The 26,567-nt window shown below is 48.3% G+C and overlaps 12 protein-coding genes across 12 annotated transcripts; 8 read left to right on the top strand and 4 right to left on the bottom strand.

The window, feature by feature from the left end:
• Positions 1 to 435: 435 nt before the first annotated feature.
• On the top strand, positions 436 to 2,869 carry adB (adenylosuccinate synthase ADE12). Its single transcript, XM_032051250.1, has 6 exons — positions 436 to 491; positions 548 to 577; positions 693 to 766; positions 845 to 913; positions 973 to 1,424; positions 1,495 to 2,869. Exons 3-6 carry the CDS (start codon positions 724 to 726, stop codon positions 2,203 to 2,205), a joined length of 1,275 nt encoding a protein of 424 aa, XP_031918697.1. The 5' UTR covers positions 436 to 491; positions 548 to 577; positions 693 to 723; the 3' UTR covers positions 2,206 to 2,869.
• Positions 2,870 to 2,956: 87 nt separating this feature from the next.
• BDV38DRAFT_278151 (pirin family protein) lies at positions 2,957 to 3,944 on the top strand (the record flags this gene model as incomplete). Its single annotated transcript, XM_032058655.1, has 2 exons — positions 2,957 to 3,302; positions 3,424 to 3,944. The coding sequence occupies 2 exons, from the start codon at positions 2,957 to 2,959 to the stop codon at positions 3,942 to 3,944; spliced, it is 867 nt and encodes a 288-aa protein (XP_031918696.1).
• A 396-nt stretch (positions 3,945 to 4,340) lies between these two features.
• On the bottom strand, positions 4,341 to 6,885 carry BDV38DRAFT_127869 (DEAD/DEAH box helicase). The gene is made up of 2 exons (XM_032051251.1): positions 6,382 to 6,885; positions 4,341 to 6,322 (listed from the first exon to the last, which is right to left on the bottom strand). Exons 1-2 carry the CDS (start codon positions 6,741 to 6,743, stop codon positions 4,738 to 4,740), a joined length of 1,947 nt encoding a protein of 648 aa, XP_031918695.1. The 5' UTR covers positions 6,744 to 6,885; the 3' UTR covers positions 4,341 to 4,737.
• A 1,232-nt stretch (positions 6,886 to 8,117) lies between these two features.
• BDV38DRAFT_127717 (MDR family NADP-dependent oxidoreductase) lies at positions 8,118 to 9,577 on the top strand. The gene has a single exon (XM_032051248.1). It carries the CDS (start codon positions 8,218 to 8,220, stop codon positions 9,250 to 9,252), a length of 1,035 nt encoding a protein of 344 aa, XP_031918694.1. The 5' UTR covers positions 8,118 to 8,217; the 3' UTR covers positions 9,253 to 9,577.
• BDV38DRAFT_127773 (CybS family protein) lies at positions 9,477 to 10,675 on the top strand. Its single transcript, XM_032051249.1, has 5 exons — positions 9,477 to 9,858; positions 9,951 to 9,968; positions 10,057 to 10,123; positions 10,183 to 10,302; positions 10,361 to 10,675. The coding sequence occupies exons 1-5, from the start codon at positions 9,708 to 9,710 to the stop codon at positions 10,524 to 10,526; spliced, it is 522 nt and encodes a 173-aa protein (XP_031918693.1). The 5' UTR covers positions 9,477 to 9,707; the 3' UTR covers positions 10,527 to 10,675.
• Positions 10,599 to 11,771, bottom strand: BDV38DRAFT_127707 (nucleotide diphosphatase). Its single transcript, XM_032051247.1, has one exon. It carries the CDS (start codon positions 11,653 to 11,655, stop codon positions 10,825 to 10,827), a length of 831 nt encoding a protein of 276 aa, XP_031918692.1. The 5' UTR covers positions 11,656 to 11,771; the 3' UTR covers positions 10,599 to 10,824.
• A 580-nt stretch (positions 11,772 to 12,351) lies between these two features.
• Positions 12,352 to 13,764, bottom strand: BDV38DRAFT_235340 (uncharacterized protein). The gene has a single exon (XM_032053330.1). It carries the CDS (start codon positions 13,452 to 13,454, stop codon positions 13,032 to 13,034), a length of 423 nt encoding a protein of 140 aa, XP_031918691.1. The 5' UTR covers positions 13,455 to 13,764; the 3' UTR covers positions 12,352 to 13,031.
• Positions 13,765 to 13,986: 222 nt separating this feature from the next.
• BDV38DRAFT_235339 (uncharacterized protein) lies at positions 13,987 to 15,173 on the top strand. Its single transcript, XM_032053329.1, has 2 exons — positions 13,987 to 14,271; positions 14,343 to 15,173. The coding sequence occupies exons 1-2, from the start codon at positions 14,151 to 14,153 to the stop codon at positions 15,008 to 15,010; spliced, it is 789 nt and encodes a 262-aa protein (XP_031918690.1). The 5' UTR covers positions 13,987 to 14,150; the 3' UTR covers positions 15,011 to 15,173.
• Positions 15,174 to 16,731: 1,558 nt separating this feature from the next.
• BDV38DRAFT_278144 (uncharacterized protein) lies at positions 16,732 to 19,229 on the top strand (the record flags this gene model as incomplete). The annotated part of the gene is made up of 4 exons (XM_032058654.1): positions 16,732 to 16,840; positions 17,043 to 17,135; positions 17,192 to 19,002; positions 19,065 to 19,229. The coding sequence occupies 4 exons, from the start codon at positions 16,732 to 16,734 to the stop codon at positions 19,227 to 19,229; spliced, it is 2,178 nt and encodes a 725-aa protein (XP_031918689.1).
• Positions 19,230 to 19,993: 764 nt separating this feature from the next.
• Positions 19,994 to 21,164, top strand: BDV38DRAFT_127666 (uncharacterized protein). The gene is made up of 3 exons (XM_032051246.1): positions 19,994 to 20,139; positions 20,200 to 20,307; positions 20,379 to 21,164. Exons 2-3 carry the CDS (start codon positions 20,266 to 20,268, stop codon positions 21,012 to 21,014), a joined length of 678 nt encoding a protein of 225 aa, XP_031918688.1. The 5' UTR covers positions 19,994 to 20,139; positions 20,200 to 20,265; the 3' UTR covers positions 21,015 to 21,164.
• A 547-nt stretch (positions 21,165 to 21,711) lies between these two features.
• BDV38DRAFT_235333 (Zn(II)2Cys6 transcription factor) lies at positions 21,712 to 24,191 on the top strand. Its single transcript, XM_032053328.1, has 3 exons — positions 21,712 to 22,734; positions 22,813 to 22,956; positions 23,028 to 24,191. The coding sequence occupies exons 1-3, from the start codon at positions 22,024 to 22,026 to the stop codon at positions 23,898 to 23,900; spliced, it is 1,728 nt and encodes a 575-aa protein (XP_031918687.1). The 5' UTR covers positions 21,712 to 22,023; the 3' UTR covers positions 23,901 to 24,191.
• A 691-nt stretch (positions 24,192 to 24,882) lies between these two features.
• On the bottom strand, positions 24,883 to 26,244 carry BDV38DRAFT_278141 (putative DEAD/DEAH box helicase; the record flags this gene model as incomplete). The annotated part of the gene is made up of 2 exons (XM_032058653.1): positions 24,883 to 25,469; positions 25,542 to 26,244. 2 exons carry the CDS (start codon positions 26,242 to 26,244, stop codon positions 24,883 to 24,885), a joined length of 1,290 nt encoding a protein of 429 aa, XP_031918686.1.
• Between the last annotated feature and the right edge of the window lie 323 nt (positions 26,245 to 26,567).

The following is a 26,567-nucleotide window of genomic DNA, read 5'->3' as shown; positions in this document are numbered from 1 at the left end:
TCGTTGTATTATACATATACATTGTTAAGCCCGGCGCACTGTGGACTTGTGAGAAGCAGCTAATGGCTATCTATCCAAGTCGTACTCAGTAATGGATTGATGTAACTTCGTGATTGTAAAGACCCTAAACCCCGAGCCCTAGGCCGATTGCGGCCCGGGAACCCCTCCTCCTAGCCTGAGGCCGCCACCTACCGAAGAGGGACCCCACGACCCCGCCATGAGAGGAATCATGACGGGACGAAACGGTAAGAAATGGTGAAACCAAGGCTAGCGAAGGGAAGCAACAGGGAAAAATTCAGTCGTGGATGACGAAACGGTACGGCACCCGGCGCTGAGTCACATGAAATAGCCGTCCTCTGTCACCATATATTATCTTTGCCTCCGCTGTTCCCCTCCCTTTCTTTTTTCGGCTTTTTGGTCTTTGACGGTCGCGAAGTTTTCGCCGCTGCTCCATTTACTTCGGGTGCAGGTTAGATCCTTCTACCTACCAGGTAATAAACCAATTGCATTCGCCTTCATTGTCCAGTCTGTTTTTAATTTGACTAAGCCAATTAAACAACCTGTTTATCGGAATCATGTCAGTCTCCATACGGTGGACCCCACCGTCTCTCCAATACACCACCTCGATCGGCCACACGTCTGTGATTACCAATTGAGGACTGTTACTAATGCGGCTCAAAAGTCTCTTGTAGATTCCGATCTTTGAATATTTGCACAGCAATCATGGGTGTTTCAATCGTTCTGGGTAGCCAGTGGGGTGATGAAGGTGGGGAATTCGCCCTCCCCCGGTTTGATTCAGGCATTCGAGACATTGACACATACTGATTGCGTTCGGATGGTATAGGAAAGGGAAAGATTACGGACATGCTCGCGCAGCAGGCTACGCTGTGCTGCCGTGCCGCTGGCGGTCACAGTAAGTCAGCCTCTAATGAGAGCTTGCATTGTTCCATCGATATTGACTGTTCATTCCAGATGCGGGCCATACTATTGTCCATGGTAACAAGACCTATGATTTCCACATTCTTCCCTCTGGCTTGATCTCCTCTTCATGTATCAACCTTATCGGTGCTGGTACCGTCGTTCACGTTCCCAGCTTTTTCAAGGAGTTGGCTTCTCTTGAGGAGAAGGGTCTCGAGGGTGCTAGCAAGCGCATTTTCATTTCCGACCGCGCTCATGTCTGCCTTCAGCTGCACTCCGTTGTAGATGGCTTGGAGGAGGCCAAGCTGGGTGGTCGCAAGGTTGGCACTACTGGCAAGGGTATTGGCCCTTGCTACAGTGATAAGGCTTCTCGCAGGGGTATCCGTGTTGGGGAGATCCTAGATGAGGCGGTTTTTGAGCGCAAGTTGCGCTCTCTGGACGCCGGATATCGCGCCCGATTCGGCGATTTGGAATATAACGTCGAGGAGGAGCTTACGCAATTCAAGGTAGGATACTGCTCGCTTCCTTGCCTCCGCCTTTCAGCGTATGCGGCAGAAGTTGAATTAACGACCTTAGGAATACCGCAAACTCCTGGGTCCTTACATTGTCGACCAACTGGCCTTCCTTCAAAAATACAAGGACTCTCCGAACACCCTGGTCGAGGGTGCTAACGCTCTTATGCTCGACTTGGATCATGGCACTTACCCCTATGTAACTTCCTCGTCCACCGGCCTGGGCGGTGCTATGCAAGCCCTGTCTCTGAACCCCACTAGCATCAAATCCGTTATCGGTGTTGTGAAAGCCTACACTACCCGTGTCGGCTCTGGGCCTTTCCCTAGCGAGCAGTTCAACGAGGACGGCGACAAGCTGCAGAGTGTCGGCAGGGAGTTCGGTGTCACTACCGGTCGTCGTCGTCGCTGCGGCTGGCTTGACCTGGTCGTCTGCCGCTACTCGCAGGCGATCAACCACTACACCGCTCTGAACCTGACTAAGTTGGACGTTCTGGACGACTTCGACGAGATCAAGGTCGGCGTTGCCTACATCCTGCCCGACGGCACCCGCACCGAGAACACCATCCCGGCCGACGCCGAGGTCCTCGAGAAGGTGAAGGTCGAATACGTTACTCTCCCCGGCTGGAAGAGCAACACTATGGGCGTCAAGAAGTACGAGGATCTCCCCGCCAATGCGCGCGCATACATTGAGTACATCGAGCGTGAACTGGGTGGCGTTCCTGTGAAATGGATCGGTACCGGTCCGGCTCGCGATGACATGATTGCCCGCGAGTAGAGCAACTGGAATTTTGACTACATCTAGACGGGTTGATCCTTGTTTTCTTTCTCAGCTTCATTTCCAATAAAATATCCTGATGTGCCATTGAGGCGACATCATCCTTGTACGTTTTGTTTTCGCAGTCGACCCGAAAATCTGTATCTACGAATGACGATGTCCGATAGGGGTAGATGTGGGTTGCTTTATACAGATGAATAGATGCTTGGATTTTACCTTTAATGACATGCCTTTCTGCTGTATAAATTGTCTCCTGTTCTGTACGTATGGGTCATGGTATCTTGTCCTTTTTGCGATAATCACAGTGAAAGGTTAAACAATTAGATCGCATTCTGCTTAGCTCATGGAACAGACGAAGAACAAGAATGAATAAAAATAATCAGGTTAAAATTCACCGGCAGACAAGGAAAAAATTTAAACAAATAAATCTGACGCATTCCCGATGAATCCTCCTTCCATGCACGTGGAGGTTTATGGGTAATGCTTATGCGGTGCTTAGACTTGGGGACTAGTCCACCGTTAGTCAGTTCTTATCCATGCTTATCCAACCCAACCAACCATACGTCATGCAATTTAAACCCTATACGTTCTCCAAAAAAAAAAGAACTATAAAAGTCCCCAAAACCCCCAGCTCAGTCGCAACCTCCCCCAAAAGAAACATCCAGTTCTCTCCATCCAAAGCCCAATCCAAATAAAAAAAAAGAAGGAAAAAAAAAAAAAAAAAAAAGAGCAAGAACAAGGAATAAAAGAAATGTCCAAACTAAACCACGCAAAGATCATCCTCCGCCGCTCCAGCGAACGCGGCTACGCCGAACACGGCGGCTGGCTGAAGACACACCACACCTTCAGCTTCGCCGACTACTTCGACCATCGATTCCAGCACTTCGGGTGTCTACGCGTGCTCAATGAAGACCGCGTCTCGCCGCGCAATGGCTTCCCGACTCACCGGCACCGCGATGCTGAGATCTTCAGCTACATTCTCAGCGGCGAGCTCACGCACCGTGATAGCATGATCCAAAAGGGCAAGGAAGGTGCTCAGGGGAAGGAGTTTTATCGGATGAAGCGTGGAGATGTCCAGTTTACGACTGGTGGGAGTGGTTAGTATACCCTATCGTACTTTTATCTTTCCCTTTATGAGGAGGAGGAATTCGGAATGAAGCAGATGAAGAAGAGAGATACCAATGAAAATGACTTCTTTTTTTTTTAAAAAAAAAACAGGAATCGCCCACTCCGAACAAAATGAACACCCCTCTAAACCAGTTCATTTCCTACAAATCTGGGTCCTACCTTGGAAATCATCTCTCAAGCCACAGTACCACACGCTGAGCTTTTCCGACGATGCAAAACGCCAGTCCTTCGTCTCCATTATCTCTCCTCTGGCTGCCGGGCCCGAGGCCACGCCTGCACAGGAGGAGGCCGCCATCCCCACAATCTCCGGGACGATCCCCATCCATGCGGATTTCGTGATGGGGGCGGGGATTCTCGAGCCTGGGAAGACGTTCCGGTGGGCGGTTGGTGGTGGGGAGGGTGCGGTGCAGTCGCGGCGGAAGAGGAATGTTTATGTGCATTTGCCGGCAAGTCGGAAGGGAGGGGCCAGGATTCGGTTAGATGGGAGGGATGATAGGGTGTTGGAGGAGGGAGATGGGGCTTTTGTGGAGGGGGTGAATGTTGGGGATGCGATTTCAGTGGAGAGTTTTGGGGAGGGAGAGGCGGAGGTGGTTGTTTTGGATAGTAATTAAGGACTTTGCTTTCTTTCCTTTTCTCTATTACTTGTATATATGTGTACTTGTTGTCTTGGGTTTGGGTGCTGTTGTTGGGCGTTATGATTGGTTTGTTTTCTGTGTCTGGTTACCAAGGATTACTGTGTGGGTAATTTGTTAGACTATTTATACTCTGCTGGGAATTAATTTATTTCACATTCTAGACCGGCCCACTTTCCGATGGACCTGTTGAGTTCTTCGGCATACCGAGTTAGTCTTCAGGTTCCGGAGAGATAGTGTATTTGCTAAGCGTAGTGTGGAACGAATCGATTGCCTTGCTCGGAGGGTTGTAACGGTTTTTTCTCGTGCAACATAGGAATAGTAGGAACAGAATGCCTGCCTGTTTCACTAGGTCTGGAAAAAGAACTAGCACGTCGTGTGAATTAGATGTGTTTATAACGTTGAAAACTGACGAACCTATCTAGACTAATGCAATACATAATACATATCGGGTGTCCGTCTGTCCCAGCTCAATATATCCAATAAAGAAGATAGATAACAGTCTAGATCATAATCCTTGTGGCCCGATTCAGAACACGCCCGGTGTATCGAGACAGATCAGAAGAAGAGAAGTCATATGGTATCTCGAAGCGACAGAACGGCATACATGATAAAAATACATCCGGAGAGGAGAAGATTCGTTCTCTGATATAAATGTACAGAATAGTTGCAGTAACCGTAAAGAACGCCGCCCAATGCATTTGGAAATTTGTTCTTTCAAAGTTTTCAGAGAAATACGGGTAGTCAGCGAGATATTTGCAGGCTACCTCTATCAATAGCGGTCTCTGTTGTCCCAGCGGTTAGAACCACGGCGGCTAGAGTCGTATCTGCGCTCTTGGTAGCCTCCACGGTTGTCACGGCCACCCCTGGATTGGCTGGGACCGCGAGAAGGACCACGAGGTGGACCACGCTGACTTCTAGGAGAGCCAAAGCGACGCCCGGAAACATTTGCCTCCCTTACGTCGGCCACGCCCAGGTTTTGGGCCATGCCAGAGGAAATCGCTGGGGGCTCAGGCAGGTAATACCCATGCACGGCAAGCTCATTCATGGCGAGAATCATATCTCTCGGGCGGGGGAAGACTGACAGCAGAGTGCCCAATTGAGACTTAAATGCCTGTTCCCGAATGTCTTCAGGAACCTGTTGCATAGCAGCCTTGACTTGCGCCACCGACTCCGCAGCGGACGGGGAAACATCGTCGCCCAATTCCTGACGCATGTTCGTGACGGCCGTGGCCAGCGTATGATCTTTCTCGATAGGAAGGTCTCCCAATTTTTTCTGGATCCAATTGTTTTCACCAGGATGAAGGAGAAGCCATCCCTCACCTTCCTTGTTTGCTCGTCCAGTACGTCCGATACGGTGGATGTAGGTGTCACGGGAACGAGGAGCACCAACTTGAATGACATGAGTAACGTCCGGGAAATCCAAACCTCTCGCCGTCACGTCGGACGAGAAGAGAATACCAGAGCGGCTGTTCCGGAAAAAGTCGGAAGTAAGCGTTCTCCGGTTCTGGGTCAGACGCGAGTGGAGCTCCATTATGTATATCCTGTTCAAAGGGTGGCCACTCCGGCGGTCATCGGGGTTGTTAAGCAACTTTTTAAACACTTGATGGGCCAAATTTACTTGCATTGTGGAGTTAAAGTAAACGATGGCCTTGAAAGGACGGGCATTGCGGTCATTAGCCATGTGTGCTTGGTAATTCTTCGCCAACTCGAGAATGGCGGGCAGAGAATTCTGGAAGCCATCGAGCGTAACAATCTTTTGGGGTACTGCGAAGTGAGTAGGCACTTCATCCTCCTTGACAGTCTGGATAATTTTGAAATCAGGTTTCATGGATTGGTGAACCATGGACATGACTTCCTTCGGGACAGTAGCCGAGAACATGAGCGTCTGACGGTCGACATTCATCGGGTCAGGGAGTAGGCGTTGAATTTCGAAAATCTCAGGAGCGAAACCATCATCTAGCAAGCGATCTGCCTCATCGAGGACAAAGCTAGACAACTTAGGGGCCTCGACTCCACTCTCTGGGTCGGAAAGAATATCCTTGAGTCGGCCGGGCGTACCAACCAACAAGTGACAGCCCTCTCTCTGGATCCGACGCAGGCCTTCCATCTTACGTGTGCCACCGACAGCCGATTGCACCACAATCCCGGTACCAGACGCTATCTTTTTCGCTTCTGTGGCGATCTGCTCCGCAAGCTCACGGGTTGGGGAGATTATGATAGCACGGATATCAGCCGACGTAGCCCCTGAACGCCTGTATGAACGTTTTTTGACAGTGGGGTCTTTCAGGATATTTTGCACCACAGGGAGGAGGAAGGCGAGTGTTTTTCCAGTTCCAGTCTTTGCTTGAGCCAATCTGAGAGAGCATAAACTGTCAGCACCAAAGAACACATTGCGGACGAAAGTCAAACTAACACGTCGTTCCCTTGCAGAGTTTCCTGAATTGTCATGCTCTGAACGTCCGTCATCGTCTTAATTCCCATGTTTTTGTTAATGGTACGAATAATGATGGGGTCGACCAATCCCTGATCCGCCAGCTGCTTGAAACTGGACAAGCGGCCTTCCTGCTCGGCCTCAGCATTCTGAACCTGAGCTTCCGCAACGGCAGAGAAAGAAACCCGAGATGCATGGAAAAGCGAGCGGGGCACATGCGAGATTGCAGAGAAGGCCGGTGGACGCCATTGCAGCTGCTGGGGTGTCACTCTGGCTGAAAGAGACCGTGGAGCAGAAGCGCGCAGAGCATGGGCAACGCCGTTGCGGCGGAAAGCGCCCAACATGATGGGAGCAAAGGGAGATGGGAAAATATAATCAAGGGACTCAAGACGAAAATCGACTATCACACAAAGTGAAACAACTGAAAAGATATTTCAAGGAATACAAATGATGGATAAAAGAGAGATAGGGATGGATGAAAAACGATGGCTGTTTTGGCAAGAGGCGACAAAAGAAAAAAAGTCCGGCAGAAAAGTCGGAAGAGATCTCGAGCAGCCACTCAGAAGGGAAGGATTTCATCCCGACAAGGAACAACAACGATCCGGAGTATGTACCTGGAGGTACTTTATCTTAAGGTGCATATCAACAGCCAATTTCGCTTGTTCATCTCTTGAAATAATATATTGAGTTCTACATTGTAGCGTAGCTATAGTCAATATAGATATACATACATTGTTTTCAAATCCTAGGTGAAAAGCTCGACAGGCAAGTCGATCAAGGAGGTATACTGTATATCTAGTAGTATGTATGGATGTACCGTGCTGTATCAGGCTCCCATATTGATGGCCTCAGGCAGAAGATTGGGTGTTTAAGGCGATAAGAACGAAGGATCATTTAAGTACGGTGTTGAGATCAGAAGAGATGATGAGCCAGCCTATGGTTCCACCGAGGGATGAAATCATTCTATGCAACTGATTGCTTAACTCATCAAGAATTATGCTCATGGATATCCCAGGATTCTGTTCAACAGTTGTTTGTTGGAATTCAACTGATTGAGAATGTGCTGACTAAGCATCGGATGTAGGAAAGTTAAAATAGAAAATTGGAGATTGAGAAAATATAATAAAATAAAATAAAAATAAAATGGATCAACCCATGACTTCATGTTGTGCTCACTCAAGTTATGTACTAGTAACATGATATATACTTCTTTAGGTACATTATACATCCTTCTTATCGGAGTAGTAGGAATGAATGTACCACTACGTAAGTATGCCCGTTCAATTGATTAGTGAACCTCGCGTAGCAACTTTCAGCAACATCTCCGAGCGCGCAATGGAGACTTTTCTCATTTCCTGATTTGTGATCATCAGCAAGCTCCGGTTGTTTTGCCCAGAAGGTTAGGCTCTCCCGTGCCTCCAAAGAAGTCTGAATAATGTAGAGATCCACCCAACTGCTCTTCAAGTTCACGCCACCCATACTTGTCAACCCACTTTGCTGTTTCCGGAACCTTTGCCTCGGACGTGGGATCGGCCAAATCTCTTCCCCGTCCTTTGCCTCTCGAGAAGCTTCTGCCGCGTTTGGGAGTGATCTTGGTTGCTTTATAATCGTCATGCGAGGAGATTGGAACTGCCCCGCTTTGTTTTGGGGGGGGGGAACAACAGGGTGGTGACATCTTCCCACCTATAAAAGGAACATTGTAGCTCTAGCCTATATAACCACTTTACCCATATCTATCTATACCCAAACATAACTTACTTGCTGTGATTATCTTCTCTCAATCTACCTATTCATCCATACCCATACCTTGCCAGCACCATGTCCCAGAACAAGGCTCTCGTTTTCAAGAAGATCCCTCAGGGATATCCTGTCCCTGGACAGGACATTGTCGTCGAGCCCGTGTCAGTCGACCCTAACTCTCCCGCCCCTGCCAATGGTGTTGTCCTGCAGTCTCTTTACACTAGCCTTGATCCCTACATGCGTGGCCGTATGCGCTCCGCTGAGGTGAAGTCCTACTCTCCTGCCTTTGCCATGGACAAGCCCATCGACAGCAGCTCCATCGCCAAGGTCCTCCGCTCCAACAACTCTAAGTACAAGGAAGGCGATTTGGTCATTGGATTCGTCCCCATCCAGGAGTACATTGTCCTGGACGAACAGTCGATCGCCCGCATTCGCCCTCTCGAAAACCCCTTGGGCATCGAGGATATCCGTGTCTTCGTGGGTGCCCTTGGTATGCCCGGTCTGACCGCTTATTCGTCCCTGTACGAAATCGGCAAGCCCAAGAAGGGCGAGACCATCTTCGTTTCTGCCGCCAGCGGTGCCGTCGGTCAGCTGGTCGGTCAGCTCGCTAAGCATGAAGGCCTCAAGGTCATCGGCAGTGTCGGATCAGATGACAAGCTGGAATATATCACTAAGGAGCTGAACTTCGACGGTGGTTTCAACTACAAGAATGAGAAGCCCGCCGATGCGCTGGCCCGCTTGGCCCCCGAAGGTATCGATATCTATTATGAGAACGTTGGAGGCGAGCACCTGGAGGCTGCTTTGGATGCCATGAACAACTTTGGCCGTGTCGTCGTTTGCGGTATGATCTCGCAGTACAACTCGGCCCCTTACCCCATCAAGAACATTCAATACGTCTTGACTAAACGCCTGACCATGCGTGGCTTCATTGTTGGCGATGCCGGCATGGGTGACAAGTACACCAAGGAGCACCAGGAGAACGTTCAGAAGTGGATCAAGGAGGGTTCGTTCAAAGCTCTGACTCACGAGACCGTTGGCATTGATAATTCGGCCGACGCTCTACTTGGTATCTTCCACGGAAAGAACAAGGGCAAGGCTGTCCTGAAGTTCTAAGCTGTTCATCTTTCATTGCATAGTATATAGTTCATTTTGCAGAGGCGTTATTTGTGAACCTCGGTAAATTGATGTTATAATGGATAGTATTGAGAATATAATGAATCTTCAAGAAAAATGGTACAATTTCTGGTAAAAAATTTTTTTTAACATTAGGAATGCCATAATAGCAGTAAAATGTAAGCGACGTGCCGACAACCCCAAGAAGGCTGTAAGGGAGGCTTTCATGTTTTCCGTCTGTATAGCCGATTAATATTATTTGCCGGAACGTCGGCCATTTTCGGCTGGGCGGAGAGAGACGGGCCAATCAGCTACGCTGCAATAGGATGACCGCATTCCCGATTGGACTTCCGAGGTTCCATCCGAACTTGAACGACTTCATCTTGTTGCTTTGCCTTGTGCAGCGTTGAGTCGCAGAGAATATACCCAACGTCTTGCATTCCAACACCCTCACAATGGCCTCAATCGCCCGCCAGTCTTCCCTCCTCCGGCAGTCCTGCCTCTCTGCTTTCCGCTCGCCATTCGCGACCAGAAATGGCGCCGGCGTGTCGCAGGTTGTGGCCTTCCACGCCTCCGCGAAGAAGCAGATCCTGCCTCCTTTGCCTCGTGAGTGACTCCTAATATGACTTAGTCGTGACTGTAATGACAGTTATGACTCTTGGTCAACTAAGGAAAGAGATGCTAACGAGTACGAACAGAGACCATTCAGGGAACGAGTACGTCCATCACCGACTCCTGAAATACTCAAAGCGAGCTGCCTGTTTGCTGCAGAGATACAGTGGAACTAACCGGTCAATTACGTAGTGAACGACCCTGCTCCCATCCCCACCCCTCACCCCTCGGAGGGAAGCTACCACTGGACCTTTGAGAGGTGTGTAGATACGCTCGGTTTCATGCACCTGATAGGACACTGAACTAACGACTGAACAGAGCTATCTCCGCCGGTCTTGTCCCTCTCACTATTGCCCCCTTCGCTGCTGGCTCTCTCAACCCGGTCATGGACGCAGTCCTTTGCTCCTTCATCGTTCTTCACTCCCACATTGGATTCCAGTACGTTCATTCGCCTGGGCATGAAGCTTTGATTCCAATCGATACTGACACCACGCAGGGCTGCCATCATTGACTACTTCCCCGCTCGCCGTGTTCCCAAGACCGCCACATTCTGCAACTGGCTCCTGCGTGCCTTCACTCTTACCACTGCCGTCGGTCTGTACGAGTTCGAGACAAATGACGTTGGTGTAACAGAGGCTTTCAAGAGGGTGTGGAAGGCATAGATTGTTGCATTGATATATCCCTGTTTTTTCTCATTACTTTCTTTTGAACTTTCCTTCCGTTCAGGCGTTTTGCCTATGTACATGCTGTTTCTGTTAAAGTAAGCCAGTCCAGCTGGTTGGCGCTCTTGGTATTGAGCTAAAAGATATGTAACTGCTCGAATGGATCCTATTGGCAAATATTTTTTTCCCTTTTTTTTTCTAAACCATTTCTATGCGGCCCTCGATAACCCTCAAAACTGTACAAACGACCAGCGTTTATCAAAACATGCCGTATGCAAGCAAACCACGGTCCTCCAACCTAATCGCTTTCCTCTTCCACTTCTTGCTCAAGCCCACCCGACAACCGATCATCATCATCAGCCTTCTCAACCACCTTTTCCATCAACTTCAAAGCCGACTTCAACGGCAACCCCACCACATTATCCCAGCTCCCCTCAATACTCTCCACCAAAATCGACCCCAGCCCCTGCAACCCATAGCCACCAGCCTTATCCGCCCCCTCCCTAGTCCGCACATAAGCCAAGATCAACTCATCCGTAACCTCCCCATCAAACCGCACCCTCGTCTCCTCCAGTGCCGTCTCAAGCGCATACCCCGGCTGCCGCGCACTAACCAACGGCGCCATCGCCGCCATCGCCGTATACACCTTATGGTCACGGTTATCCCGTAGCGACTTCAGCATGGCAATATGCTGCGCCTCGGAGCGCGGCTTCTCAAGAATCGTCCCGGTTGCCGTATCCACGACGATGGTGTCCGCCGCGAGAATCAGCGCCGGCTCGCCCTTCTCCTCATTCACGATCTCCTGTTCATACACTGCTTGCGCCTTCTTTGTGGCCGTGGCGAGCACGTACTCGAATGGCTCCATTGTCTTGGGGAAATCCTCTTCTGCGTTGGACGGGATGATTTCTAGGTTGGGCAGGCCGAGGTGGGACATGATTTGTCTGCGGCGCGGGGATTGGGAGGCAAGGATGACTCGCTTACCGCGAAGCTCGTTGAGCACCGGGAGGGAGAGCGGCGGTGGGCGGGGGAGGGGTGTGCGCGCTGGTGGGTTGTTGCTTGTTGTGTCGTAGGCGGGCGGGGGGTCGATGGGTTCGGATTGGGAGAGGAGGGCGGCTTTTGAGTCGGACATTTTGATTTATAGTGTTATCCGTCCTCTTTTTTCTTGAGCGTATTGTAAATAAGGTTGCAGATATATCTATATGATTGAACGTGTCCGGTAAGCTTTCTTGATGCGCGGTCGATTTGTTCGAATATGACTCGTATCTTTTTAGTTTCTAGACCTTGATATATGGCGGTAGATTGTGGCAGAATCTATCGATAAGGTGGTTTTCTATTTGCTTGCGGGTTTTCCGAATCGCCTATTAAATGTTGGTGTCGGAATACCGATGTATACTCGCTGGTCGTTTAAGAGTTAGCCAGGCATGAAGAGTTCGAAGAAACGATTGTATATATGATAAGTACAAGGGAATCAGTGTGTAAATTAAACTATGTTTTATCATTTCCTTTTATTTTCATTTTTTAATATTTTTTTTTTCTATTTCTTTTTGCTTGTGTCCATATCTTCTAGAACGTGTGCCAAGCGGATGTAAGACTCTGGTACATGTACCCAGAGCCACGATAAGAATGAACGATGGCACCCATGGGTTAGGTATAAAGTAGGCAATATTGGAAACAAAGGGGCAAGATACCCGCGGGAAGCAATGCTACTTCATAATAACAATCAAAAGCAGCAATTATGCAGCAGGACATGTCTTAAGTAATTGGGTTTGAAGCTGAATATATATTTTTACTACGACTGCATTGATGAGCGATTGGTAAACAAGTTTGAGAACACATATAGTTGTAATTTGAAGTATCCATCGTTTCTCTTGCTAGAAATTTTTTAATAGTGGGTTGAGATTCTACAATGTCCATGGTTGTAGATATATCCGATATTGATCGATCCCTTGCCTCCCACTCTTTCATATCCACTTCTGAAGAGTTACACGAGTATATGGCCGAGAACCTCATATATATATTTCTCCAAGTCAGCCTACACAGAAAGGTAGGACAAAGCTGATATTGTACTTGTAAAGCGGTAAATGACAATAAGCATAACCGTCCCCTATCCTGTTCAATCATTACAAACCCAACACCTAAACACCTTAAAAGCGCCTTGACAAATCGAAATTGATGTACAATGAGCAGATAGGGGAGAATAAAAAAAAGAAAAGAAAGAAAGAAAGAAAAAACCAAAATAAAAAAGCCGGCAGCAAAGCAAGATATGATCAAGGCGGGCACGATATGACAAGACAACGAGCCTAACCGTGGCTCGAAAAATTTTTATTAACAGAAAGTAATTCATGCCTCCTTTCTTTCGCATTGAATGGCATTTGAAATGACAATACCAAGCGCAGGGTACTGTGTTCATCCGCACAACTCCGTAAACCAAGTCATCAACATCATCATGTTTCATGCCCGAGCGAACCTCGGCTGAGGATGCGAACCCCGGCGGCCGCGCCAACGTCACGACCGAAATGTATCATCAATGCGACCACCTCTGCGCTCAATCTCAGCTATGAGCTCCTGTCTCTCCTGAAGTTGCATGTGAATGAAATCCACGGTCTTTCTCAGCACAATGCTTTCGCTTCGGCCCTGGCCTTCCAGGCCCGGAACTAGCTCCGTCAGGCGATCGAAGCCCTCGCGGATCGCTGCACGGCGCTTTTGCTCTGATGCAATGTGGTTGTTCTTCTTTTCTTGCTCCGTCAGTCGCGGTTTCTCCTTGTCCTGGGCGCTGCTTGAGCCGGCATGCTTGGATGATGAAGCGGTGGGGGTAGATGAAGAACGGTCATCGCGGTCGTCGGTCGTGTTAATTATGCCTGGACCGGGAGAGCACGAGGTTTCAGAAGAGCTGGAAGCAAGGGATGCTGGTGGTTGTGCAGACGGCATGGTGGTTGGTGGTTGTTGTTGCTGCTGTTGTTGTTGAGTTGCTAGTTGCTGGAAGTTGCGTCGGAGAGATTTTCATGTGATAGTAGACGGAGTGGGTAAAATGTACAAGAGAGATGAGAGGGCTCCGGGGAACTAGAAAGGAATGTGAATGGGAAAAGAGAGGAAAACTAGCGTCTAAAAGTATGTAAATTAAGACAGGTGAGAAAGGTAAAAGAAATAGAAAAAGAAAGAAGGTTAAAAAGCAATTAATGAGTGAGAGTCCCTAGGGGGAATTTGTTCTAAGCGTACCTAGTGACCTGCATGACTGACCACTTTATATGCTTCGCCGTACAATCAAATCTTTGAGCACACACTAAGAAATTCCCCCCAAAGTAACCTAAGGTGCGGAGAAATTAATTTAGTTGCCGGATCGAGCGCTGCCAAGACTTCTCGATCCGTGGCCTTGGCACATTACGTCATCGATGCCAATTGCTCATCCTCAGGCCACTACTACTCAATCTTTCTAGTAGATTCATGCGTATCCCGGACCTGTCGTTCACTGACTTTCTTTCTTACAGCAATTGGCCATTCTCGACTCCTCGGTTTCTGAATTTGTGCGACCTATTAAACCCGCTAACTAGATCAACCGTACTGGTGATCAGATACCTACTACCAACATAGCACATCGTACAGCATTTAAACTACACATAAAGCACAATGACAAGTCGCCAACCCCTTCGCGGCTCCTGCCATTGTGGGCGCAATCAATACGTTATACAGCTCCCAGAGGATGTCTCCAAGCGCGCAGAGATCTACTTTGACAGTAGTCGGGATAGCCGTACGTCACTCACCCCCATACACCCTCACCAGCCATGAAACGATATCACTAAAAATATGCGCCTAAAACAGGAAGAATCCACGGAACGCCTCTTACGGCATGGCTTCGAGTTCCTCTGGACTGGTACCAATCTCATACCGAGTCGTACTTTGACGACGAATCGCGCGCGACAATCCGGCGCACCTTCTCCCCCGCTCACGCCCCGCATACACAGCATGCTTTCTGCGGGTTTTGTGGAACACCTCTCTCATATTGGACTGATATTCCCAGTGAAGAGGCGAACTACATGTCGGTGACAATTGGGAGTCTCTCGGGGGATGATCAACGATTGCTGGACTACTTGGGTCTTCTTTCGGAAGACGAAGATGGAGAAGTGGAAGCTGAAGGTAGCCGGGGAGACCGGCCGACTGATATTCCACTTCGCACAACGCAAGCACCCTTTTCGCCGTCTTCTACTATCATACCTTCTTCAAGTGGCACAATGGGCGTCTCTAAGACCTATAGACAAGGCACGGTAGCTGGGATTCCGTGGTTTGAAGAGATGATCGAGGGTAGTCGATTGGGCCGCATGATGAAGTCTAGACGTGGGTTCGGTGTCAGTGATGATCAGTCAACAACAATACAATGGGAGGTTAGCGAATGGACGCATGACGGGTCAGAGGGGGCTCAACCGAGTTCGTCCTCCGCGAAGAGGAAGCGTGGGCAGCATACAAGTGTAGAGGAAAGTGGATCCCCGTAAGGATTAGAAAGGTAAAAGCACAACACACTATGGTTTACTAATACAGTTATCATAATTTATTCTTTTGGCTCTAGGTTGCTGTTATATAGCCAAGAAGTCAGGGTACATATCTTAGTTACTGGGCCAATAATTTAGCTATTGGTAACTCTACAGTAAGTACTAGTACAGGCAATTTATAACCTGCTCACTTGCAACATTCCACCGCTGTATATGTAAATATTACAATAATGGTCTATGGGTATAGAGGATATGTTTGCTCAATACACTGTACTCATGACTATAATAATAATGCTCTAGGCTGGACTTAATCATCAGATATGGATACTTTCTAGAGTAGAGTATACAAGCCGCATCGACATCGAATATACATTATAAACTAAATCAGATCTTAGAGATCATAATCTGCTATGAAATACCACAAGCATTTAGAACCATAACGTGACTATGCATGCCTTACGCGATCCTCCTTTCACAGACCTGACTTCCTAATTGGGTATCGCGCCATGGCCTCGCTTAATGTTTCCATGTCTACTAACAGTGTAGTTGAAGCATGTCTTTGTCTGTTCTCAAACAAGGAGCACTGCTGAATTAATCACACCCTTCTCCTCATTCTCATAGGTACTCCCGTCACTTTCCAGCATTCAGTACCCATAAGTCTTTCTGTTGTGGCATATGACCGAGGAGCTCCCACTATACATTCATACATGTATAGATGGGAGCTCCTGCACTACTTGGCCCGTTTAACGGCGCGGCTGCTCATCAGCTACTTTTAAAACCAACCCACGGCTCTTCAAAGAAGCAATCGACATGTGTCCAATCTGCGTTTAGTGAGTTTCCTTAACAACCTCGTCCAAGGGTAGATGTGTTGACATATTGGTAGGATACCTCTTCAAGTATGATCCATCATTGCAAAATAGGGCTCCCACAATAGATGCTCTTTCAGGACCTTCATAGTTTCCTTCTAGACCGAGGATGAGCTCGAATGAGCCTGGTCTCCAGACGTTGAGACCCATCAAGCGTTTCGATACCGCGAGCAGATATGATAGCGATTATTTCGATGCCGTCAACTGATGAAACTCAATATCACGACTGGCGACTGGAAATACTCGAGAACTTCCAAATATGCTAGAGCTATGTAAACTGCTGTTAGCTGTGCATGTATACAGAAATTCGAATCACATACGAGGCATGTACTCCCAAGAATTGATAGATAATCCAATGAGGAACACAAGACAACATTGATGAGTAGGTCCTAATTACTGCCAAAGAATGTTAGACTTGGCTGTATATCCATGAAATCACGAGAAAGGGCCGAAGAAGGTCCTATCCTGGAGGTGAATGGTGGTGATTACAACTGCAGAATTCCGTTTTCTTCTACTTTCGTTCAGTGATTGACTCTTTTGTTTGCACTGCGAACCATTCTCATACCTCAGCGAGAAGGCCAGGCAGCGACGAGGTGATCGCACGCACGACATCATCTTTTCCCAACGAAACACTCTTCCCCAGACAGTCTGCACGGCAACACATTTATCTCTCTGTGAAGAAAGGACAGCCAGTTTACCACACGTCCACAATATCTCTTTCAACCAACCCCTTCCATAATTCCTCATCTTGAAAGCACCTCTCATATTCCATTCAACCAGCCATTCAGATTGCATTTTATCTCTATAGCTTCTTCAGAAATCACTATTACACATCTACACATCAATACTCTACTCAATATGTCTTCTTACGCCCCTCGTTTGCACGACCCTTTTGTGGACTTTTCTATTACAGGCAGACAAGAAGAGACACCCAGCTATGAAAAGCAAGTCCATATGACTAGCAAAGGTCAGTAACTTATTCTCATGCCACTTCTACACGAGAGTAGAGCCTCCTAGAGCGTCGTATCTGAGTCATCCCAAGTGATGAACCACTCGTGCTAGGATGGTTCCTGAATCCTGATCTATACGTTGATAAACTACACAAACTCTCTATAGATCTCTGGATAAGCCGTTCTCTTTTCATTTGCGCCACTAACTTTGCATCTTAGGAACGGATCAAGATGCTAGATCTGATTCCCCATGTAGTGAGAGTGACACATCGACGATAAAGCCCTATCACTCTGGTAACTCTCGAGAACAGGGTAATCAGAACATCCCTTCCACCTTTCCCCTCTACCGCTTGCTAACAATCGTACAGAACAGACCCGCAAACATGATACTCCCGAGGAGCCTACATATCTGAATTTCCCAACTCCTCAGCCTTCTACCCGTATTCCTCGTGGACCAGTCTTTCAGAGACAATGCCAGGCTATTACTTCACAGAAAGGCGGCCGAGTCATCTCAGAGCAACGCAGCTCAATCCCGATCCCAATCCCAGTCCGGAGTCCTGAGCGCCTGAAAAGTCGTTCAAAGACATCGAGTGAGGGGTTTTCTGGTGGTATTCGAGTAATCGACAAGCCTCGTGGCCCTCGTCCCCACATTCTGGCTGAGCAGAAGAAAGACTCAGTTTCGAGTTCGGTTGAAGAAGCACCTAAGCTGCCGAAAGAAAGCATCACGCCTTCCTCATCACCATCCGGCGGTTGGGACCTTGGAGAAGAAATGCCTAAGCGACCAACCAATGTGTACACTGGTGAATATCGTACTCGCCCTACCCTCAGAATTGCTCCTTCAGCCGAGAAGATTATCATGGGTCCAGATAGCCCTAGCAGTATGTATGCGGGCACGCAACGATCGAACCCAGCCCTCGTTCAGTATCCGGATACAACTAAACACGGTCTTGAAAAAGGACTTCGTAACACTGAGGATACACCAGGGACCCCAGGATACAAGCAGCAAGCCAGCAATGCCGCTGAAGACAATCCGGTGACTCCACCATCCAACACTCCTCAGATATCACTTGAGACAACGCCAAAGAGGGACACCAGTGGCCGCCAATTTTCAATTCCCCGCAAGCCTCTCAACAGCCCAAGCCTATCATCTCTTTCCCACCCCAGCCCCGAAAGTATGCAGTTTGCCCCTCCCATACCAAAGCTCCCTGAGTCATACAAGACATTAATGAAAGGAGGCATGGCATCTGGCCCTGTAACTCCGAAAAAGACTGTTTCTCCCGGAGCTGAGAAGGTTGGGCAATGTCCAGGAGAGTGTAAAAGTGAGGTGACGACCAAGCCTCAAAACAAACGGACAACGTCACTTCAAACTGCGTCCGACTTCCCCATTCACGATGCGCCACGCTCAGTCCAGCACAGGACATTTGACGACATCGTATCACAAAGTCCTAGCCATGATATGACACCCCAAAGCGCTAGGATTCCTGATTCCCGGAGCAACCGTATGCTTGATGGCTTTCGAAATATCTTCAAGCATAGAAGCACCATGGATAAGGGTTGGAAGGGACCTAACGAAGCATCTGGCCTTGCAATCAAAGACCTCGGCCCTAGTAGTGCGAAGCTTATCACAAGTCCCGAATATAGCAAGCTCGACTCTGGAAGGACATGGCCTAAGGCAAGCGCCAAGTATCCCAAGTTGTCTGAGGGTTGGAACAAAAACCTGCGCCTCCCTATACCCTTAGCAGACAGGCACAAGAGGCCAACAATCTCGGCCCCCATCCCCATATCCTCTGAAAACATGCCTTCTTTCGCCCGATCCAAAATGGTAGCACGCACCAGGGCCGTGACTAGTCCACGTGGACAATCAGATATCGTTCCTCAAGGTCCACCGCGCAGGACTCACACAGTGGCTGCCACCACTGGAAGTCCCCAACACACTAGTCGCCCCAGCAAAGGAACCGAGGCAAACATGTCGCCAGTGCCAAAGCAAACTAACCTACCGCATTCTGCGGGGCTGTCTAAACCGGACACTATCACTTCTCAGACGAAAGCTCCTCAGATTGAGAGAAATGTCTCCAGCTCGCTGTCTAAGACTCTGGAAGAGATCCACTCTTGTGTGGAACAGCTCTGCAACAAAGCGCGGGACGAAAGCACTCCGAGTAAGCGGGAAAGAAATCTCCGCGTAAGTATCGTTTACATTCATAATTTCTGCTTACTTTGGAACTGACAGATGATTGGCTCTAGATGGCGCTGTCGTTGCAGCAGCAAGTCAGTGACTACAACAGCATCGAGAAAGAAGTCGCAGAGGCTGAAGCATTGGTGTCAAAGAAACGCGCGGATAAATGCCTTGCTGAAAACATCCTGTTCGAATCATATGCCCAGATTCGGGCTCATATGGATGAGGATTAGATATCTATCAGCTTATACGATGCTTAGTTCTCAATGGCTAAGAGGAACGTTAGTTGAGCATGCCTACCTTCTAACACTAAGATGGCTGTCTTGGTAAACATTCGGGTCCCGTGGGAAGGTGTACGAAGTCAATTTTGAGAATAGGGGGTTTCTTTGAATGTCACGACATATTTGTTTCCTTTCATGACTAGCGCGGACTGCTCCTTCCTCCATTCTCTGGGAACGTATAACTACTACAAGTCAGTATCGATACTAAGAGAGGATAGAAGTAAGTCTGGCGTTTGAAACAGTGTGTTTATTTTGCTTTCTGTCGTCTCGTTTGCCCTTGTTCTTAGGGAAATGAACAAAAGAACGGAAAATAGAAACTGACCAAAAAAAAGGAGCGAAATATTAGATTGTCTTAAGAAGAAAATAATATCTGCATGGGTGACCATTCATGGTCTTGTGTATCTCTAGGTTGCATTCTGTTGAGCTACACGTTGTCGTCCACAGTAATAACTGAGGAACAATAGGAGATGTAAAAAGAAGTTGAAAGCTTGTGATAAAGCAAATCACGATACACATCCTATGTCTGTGGTTTTAGAAGCTTCACATGTTCATTAAAGGAACAGCTGCACATAACGGGCGCGAGCACAAGCATTTTGGTGTGCTCGCGCCCTGAGCGGGAGAGAGAGGTGGAAGAAGGAACGAAGGAAAGAAGGAGGAGGACAAAAGCCTGAGGCCGACGATTTATATGGTGAGGATTTCTTCCTTCCTGATATGTTGTGTTTGTCTGGTTGCCTTGTTTTTCACGCGCCACCACAGTCACAGTTTTCGTCACCAGACCTGCTCTTTGTTTCAGATCTCATATCGACAATCAAGGCCAGAATTGCTTCCACAAGAGTCTTTTTGTCCCTTTCCACATCTCAAGGTAAACAACTCTCACTCAGTATGATACCCTGATTTATGGAATACTGAAGATATGTGACAGTCACATCCTTACTTAGGATCCAAAACACCCACTAGTTGGATTTAACTGGGTATCCCAACTCACGCCATGACAAGAGGTGGAAGGTATGGGAGACGCCAAACCGGCCAGGTAAGTCCCGTATTATACTAAGTCCCGCGAACTAATACACAGGCTAACCGTATATCTTGTGGCATTGTCAGGGTGTGGCATACTCAATGCAACCTCTCCTACACGGTTACGGGACCCCATATCCGGTATTTCCGAGACCTATTGCTTCGGTGTCACCTGGTTTGATGTCTTCTCCACATGGCTTTGTACCCCTGCCGCATGATGGGTTTCCTCCCAGCTCGTTCTTGCGTCAGCAGCCGTCGGGCCCTCCTCCTCTTCTCTGGAGTCCTGGACCCATCCCTGAAAACTATGACCAGTATGAAGATCCTGGGATGAGGAGGAACGGAAACCAGCTCCCCAATACACTTCCCCCGAGACAGCCTCCTCTACCTTCCCAACCAACCCAGGGCTACCCAAGCCAACATGCTCGACCTGTCCATCCCATTCCACAAATCCTGCCTGGTCAGCCGTTTCCCCCGTCCCAGTCCGTTCAACCGCTACCACAATATCAGCCATTTCACCCTATCCTACCAAGTCATTCTACCCGATCAAGTCAAAACAACCAGCCGTTCCAGCCCCCTCCCCATCTTCGGCATGCCCCATCCATTTCATTTTATCCATATCAACCTGTTGCTGCATCTGCTGTGCCCTGCGTCGCTCCGGTATCATACTACACAGCATATCCGGTAAGTAAGGTTTCTCGCACGTCCACACAGTACTCACACTGATGAAATGACATATGGTAGGCATATCCATATCAGCAACCCCCATACCAGCAATACCCATGTCTTGCGAATGGTACGGGGGAAGGTCATATACCGGAGACAGCAACCAATCACACGGGAACTCAATTCAGGGACCCTCAACTTCGCGGTGACGCCCCTGAGTTTTTCCCAATCCGTCAGAGGGCGAGGAGGTTGACGGGAGACAAGTATTTGATTATCACTAGCCCGTGAAGCCGTATATTGAGTGCTACATTGTGCTTTGTGGTTGTGCTGTCGCCCGTTTGAGTTTCACATCTCTTCATCTTACGCTGACTTGTCAGACTTAGATGTTCTGGGGTGGTTGATATGGATGGCTCCGTTTGGGAAGGTGGATAAATTGGCGTTTGGATTGTGTGTGAAGCTGTAGACAGGGAGGTATTTCATCAGAGCTGAGGATACCAGCATAGCATACAATGGGATTGTTCCATAATTAATTTACTTTCGTCAAGTCTCACTTAGGGTTAATCCCGGGGGGAAATCCGGACGCAGATGACCAATCAGATAAGGGGCCCTAAAAATGAGGGCGGAGACAACAGTTTAAACTACCTCGGGAAAAGATGTCCGCAACGCCTGCCCGAACAGGTTTAGAGAAGGGGGAATGGTTGGGGTCGTGTGGGGGATCCTCTTGTCTCTCTCCCTCCTCCTCCTCCTCTTCCTCCCACTCCCATCATCATCATCAACTTCGCACAATACAGACAATCAACTGAACTTGGACAATGGGCATGACCTGTCAACTCGAAAGGATCCCTGCACTGTTAGCCTTGTCATACTGGAACCACTAAACCGATCCGGGGTCATCCTGTTTGTTCTCAATTGCTGTAAGACGGACACACTAATGTATGCTCGGCATCTCGCATGGGTTACCGATTCGAGCCAAACATCCACACTCCTTACTTTAATTCCATACCACATCATCCACATAACAGTGTAACTTGCCCGTGGGCCTTGTGCGACCAGCCCCGCCTTGTCCAACATGGTCTTTTGCGGGAAGCCGAGCAAAGGTTGTGGTGAATGCCGATCGCGGAAGATCCGTTGCGACCAGGCCCGGCCAACATGCTCCCAGTGTATCAAGGGAAACCGCGTGTGTCCCGGATATAGGGATGAGTTGTCGTTGATGTTCCGCGATGAAAGCCAACAGGTGGTCCGGAAGGCCAAAGCCGGTACCACCGGACGACGGGCTAAAAAGTCCCCTAAATCCACTCGCATGCTTTCCCCAAGCGGGAGTAGCCCTCAAGAGACCACCACATCATCGTCCCTAACAAGTGACATATCGGATTTCAACGATCTTTCCGATCTGTATCCATCGCCACCGGCGGCACAGCAAGTCGCCGGTCCCCTGTCTCCGAAAATCGCTCCTCCTCCATCATACCAATTTACTGAAGATGAAGCCGTGTGCTTTTTCCTTCGCTTTAACGCGTGGCCCGGAGCCTGTTGGATAATGGAATTTTCACCGGATTTCTTCGTGATTCCAGAGGTGACCCTCAGCCAGCAGGCAATGAAGGCAAGCCTTGTTGCGGTTGGGACTGCCATGCTTTCGCGTATCCGACAAGATGGGCCTCTGAAGATTGCTGCGGAGAAAGAATATGGCAATGCTCTGAATTTGATGTACACCGCTGTGATGGATGAAGAGGAGGCAAAGTCTAATCCAACCCTCGGTGCAGTTCTATTACTAGCCATCTTTGAGGTAAATCGCACTCGTCTCGTTCTTCTTCTCTTCTCCTCACTTACTAGATCCTTCCATCGTACTAACGGCAAGATACAGGTCGTCACGAGTAGAGCCCCGGGAAATATTGAGAAATGGACGAATCATATTTATGGCGCTGCGGCATTACTTGAAGTGCGAGGTCCAGAGCAACTACAAGACGAAGATGGACTGAAGCTGTTTGTTCAGTTAAGATTTCAGATCGTATGTTGAAATAAGAACACCCCTTCCTCACTCTCTTGCTTGTCCCCGTATATGCTAATGACCCGGGTCAGATCATTTGCTGCCTTCAAAGAGCGATGCGGGTCCCCGATTCCCTGATTGACTGCTCGAAGGTTGCCATGTTTCTGCGAACCAGGGTCGATGTGTATGGTGACCGTTTGATTGGCATCGCGGGCAGACTATCCAATTTACGAGCAGATATTAACATGGGGTTATTAGTTGATCCGCATGAGATGCTATCTGCCGCTTACGGCATTGAGGCGGAGCTAATGGGATGGATTGCAGCCCTACCCCCTGAGTTCTTGTACACTAATGTTGAAAGCCCAACATTGTCGGAACTTTCGTCCAACATGTGGGGTCAGGGACCTCATCCATACAACAGCAAATATCACATATACAGCGATCTCTGGACATGCCATACTTTTAACCAATATCGCTGTGCCCGAATCATTGTGAGCGAAATCATCCTAACCTGCCTGCGCCAACTCTCCCTCAATGTGCCGGCAGCTGCAGTTTCCAGTGACCTTCTAGAGCACTGCACTAGACTGCGCAATACGACGCGTCAGCTCGCGAACGACATTTGCGCCAGCGTCCCATACCATTTCAGTGTGGGGAACATCCCGATGGGTCCCTTCGATAGTCTCCCCGTGAATCAGAGCTACGTCGCTGGCTTGCTTCTTCTTTGGCCACTGGTTCTCGCGGGAGCAACAGAGTCGTTGAATCATCCTATGCGTAAATGGGTGATTTCCTGCTTTCGGCTCATCGGCCATAGCATGGGCGTAGATCAAGCCCTGGCTTTGATTGAGGTCCTAGAGTGTGAATCGGGAATTTTCGACGGCGTGGGGGATGGCGATGACGGTGTTTTCTTCCGTGAGACTGTTTCACTAGCGACAAATCGAGTTTTGGTAGGAACGTGGGCTTCCTGATCACCTTCCCGCTGTTGATAGCATTGGACAAACTGCCGAAGGCCTATTTACGCATATATATATTTCATCTTCTCTTTATTCGATTTATGTTAACGACAATACCCCATGTTTATTCACCTATGATGTCGCTTTTCTTTCGGTGTTTTTCTTTACTCCCGGGCTGACTGATTGCGTTAGATGCGATCGTTGGGGAACGGCCAGCCATAGGGTATATACTAGTTTTACCAGCTCCCCAAACATGCATGCATATGAGTCCTTTTGAGAAAGTATTGTGTGAAAGTAACGCGGACGACTTGAATTCGGAAATGACGGATGTCTGATGATTTATTATTGCTTGGTAGTTGTGTTGTCACTCATCGTACTGCTCTGTCATTCGAAATGCAATCAAATGAGCTTATGAAGACGGCAGAGGATGTGCTACCAGATGTCATTCCGTGTCTTTTGAACAAGACCCCAAATACCAGAGACACAGGTAACTCATCCTGACAAGTTTAAAAGTTACTTCACATAATCCATGATTAGCTTGACTTTTTATGCCAGAAAGCAAACATAGGATGACCATGGAAGATAATATCCAATTTCTAGGACCCATCACAGACCAATGTGTTATGCAAAATGACCCTAAAATCCCCGTTCTCAGAGGGAAAGAAAAGAAAAATAAAAAGAAGAAAGATGGAACAATTTTTCTCCAAGTATATTATGCCCACATTGCTTTGAATTTGTGTTCAAACTCAGCCTGGAGCATTTTGAACGCTTCTAGGACTAGAGAGACGCCCTGGCTTTCTAGGACTGTGCTCGCAAGAGAGACGTGGTCAGTCACATCCGTGCTTTGTGCGTGAATACTAGTATTCTTCTTCTTTTAACTTCCCTTCAAATCGCCAAGAGTCTCTTGGACAAGGCCTGGGTTGGTTTCTTCCCTCTTTTCTCTGTTCAGCTCGTCATCACTCACTTTGTCTTCCCAGCTCTCTGCTACTTTAGGCTTTTAAGCTTTGGCCAGCATGGACGGAAGAGGTTGTTTTGGAAGTCCCATTTTCTGATTTCTGCTTGACTTGGGAGTCTTATCTTTGGGCTCGAAGACTTCTTCTCTTGCGAGACTAATATCTAACTCTTCTTCATGGACGTCGCCACTACCCATAATGTCTAATAGATGGGGGTCAGTGCTAGGGGATAATTTGAGGAAGTTCTCAAGGCTAGTCACGATGGTAGCCAAAACGAGAGAAAAGTCGTTTAGAACAAACCAAATGTCACCCTTGCGGATCCTATTGTCCTTTTCGAGGGCGTGCACATTGCCATGCTTGAAGAAGTCGAGTAGGTACGCGTTCAAGAGGATATTTCTTTCCTGAAGGTACAATTCAACGTAAGGGACAACGGCTTGCTCGAGCCATACCCCGCTTCGGACGTTTTCGCAGAGCTCAGGGATACTGTTCCATTTGTCGCGGCGACCGGATAGGGCGACGAAGGCAGAATACACTTTTGTTGGAGGGAGGAATGGCATTGATGGGGTGATATCCTTGGCCGGTGTATCGCCTCTACATTTGAAGTTGGTTAAAGGTAGAAAGCAGTCTGCGTCTTTGATGTATTAGTTGATGTATGTTGTGACGTAGGTTGAGTAAATATCTAATGTCTTTTCATTGTGATAACGCAGAGTTCGCGCTGACTTCTTGGGCATTGGGGGGTGGATTACCAATGACGGTGAGCTTTTGGTTGTTATCTGTTGCGATTCTAAGATAGCTGGTCTGAGGTTATGGCGGCCGAATAAGTGTGACATGACCAGCATTAGTGTCAAAAGCACTTGCTTAGGTTTATGGCGGATGTCTCTGCGAAGGTCATGGAAGTAAACCCCACTGAGCAGCGCGCGGAAGGCAAAGCTGGAATTCCCAGTGCTATAGAGGTGGGCTATTGTGTTGGAGAAATTCAGTGGTGCTCCGCCTTGGTCCAAAAAGTAGTTGCGCCGAAGGTATTCAACAGAGAAACGGAGATGGTGAAGAACTGTATATTTTGACTCTGGCCCGCCAATGTAGATACGTGGGCATGGAAGGATTGAGTTGATCGCTTTCACAGCGTATGAGGCTTGCTTAGAATCATGAAGCAGGAGGAACAAATATAGGACTAAGCTGGTCGTAATCGAAAAATGTCCGTTGAGATCTGGAAGCCTCGAACTGGGCAAGCGACAGACCTTTGGATAGGTGACTCCTCGGAAGACAACGTTTCCCAGGAAGCCGAACCCACGACGACCAGCTCGACCAGCTGCTTGCCGATAGTCAAGGGCTGGCAGAAAAGCCGAATCACCCGAGAAGACAACTGTCTTACAAGGCATATTGATACCGAGGGCTAACGTTCCCATTGCGATAACCACGTGTAGATAGCCCTTGCTGAAAAGGATCTCACATACATGGCGATACTTGCGGTTCATACCCGCGTGGTGAACGCCGATTTCTCGTCTTAAAGCCTCGATAAGTCATCCTGGTATAAGTCGTTGCCTCAGTTCTGTTGCATACTCTTCAAATTCCGACGGGAAAAGTTTTTTCATATCCGCCACAGGTGAAAACCGGCAATTGGGGCTTCAGGGACAAGGGAGTTATATTTGCTTGGCTCTATAGAAGCTGATTCACGCATTTGCGCGTCCTTTCATGCCTTAGCAATTCTCTCAATTTCTTTTCTTTTTCT

This window comes from Aspergillus pseudotamarii (genome assembly GCF_009193445.1).
Source record: "Aspergillus pseudotamarii strain CBS 117625 unplaced genomic scaffold BDV38scaffold_4, whole genome shotgun sequence".
In the NCBI taxonomy this organism is placed as follows: domain Eukaryota; kingdom Fungi; phylum Ascomycota; class Eurotiomycetes; order Eurotiales; family Aspergillaceae; genus Aspergillus; species Aspergillus pseudotamarii.
This window is presented reverse-complemented; position numbering and strand designations above follow the sequence as displayed.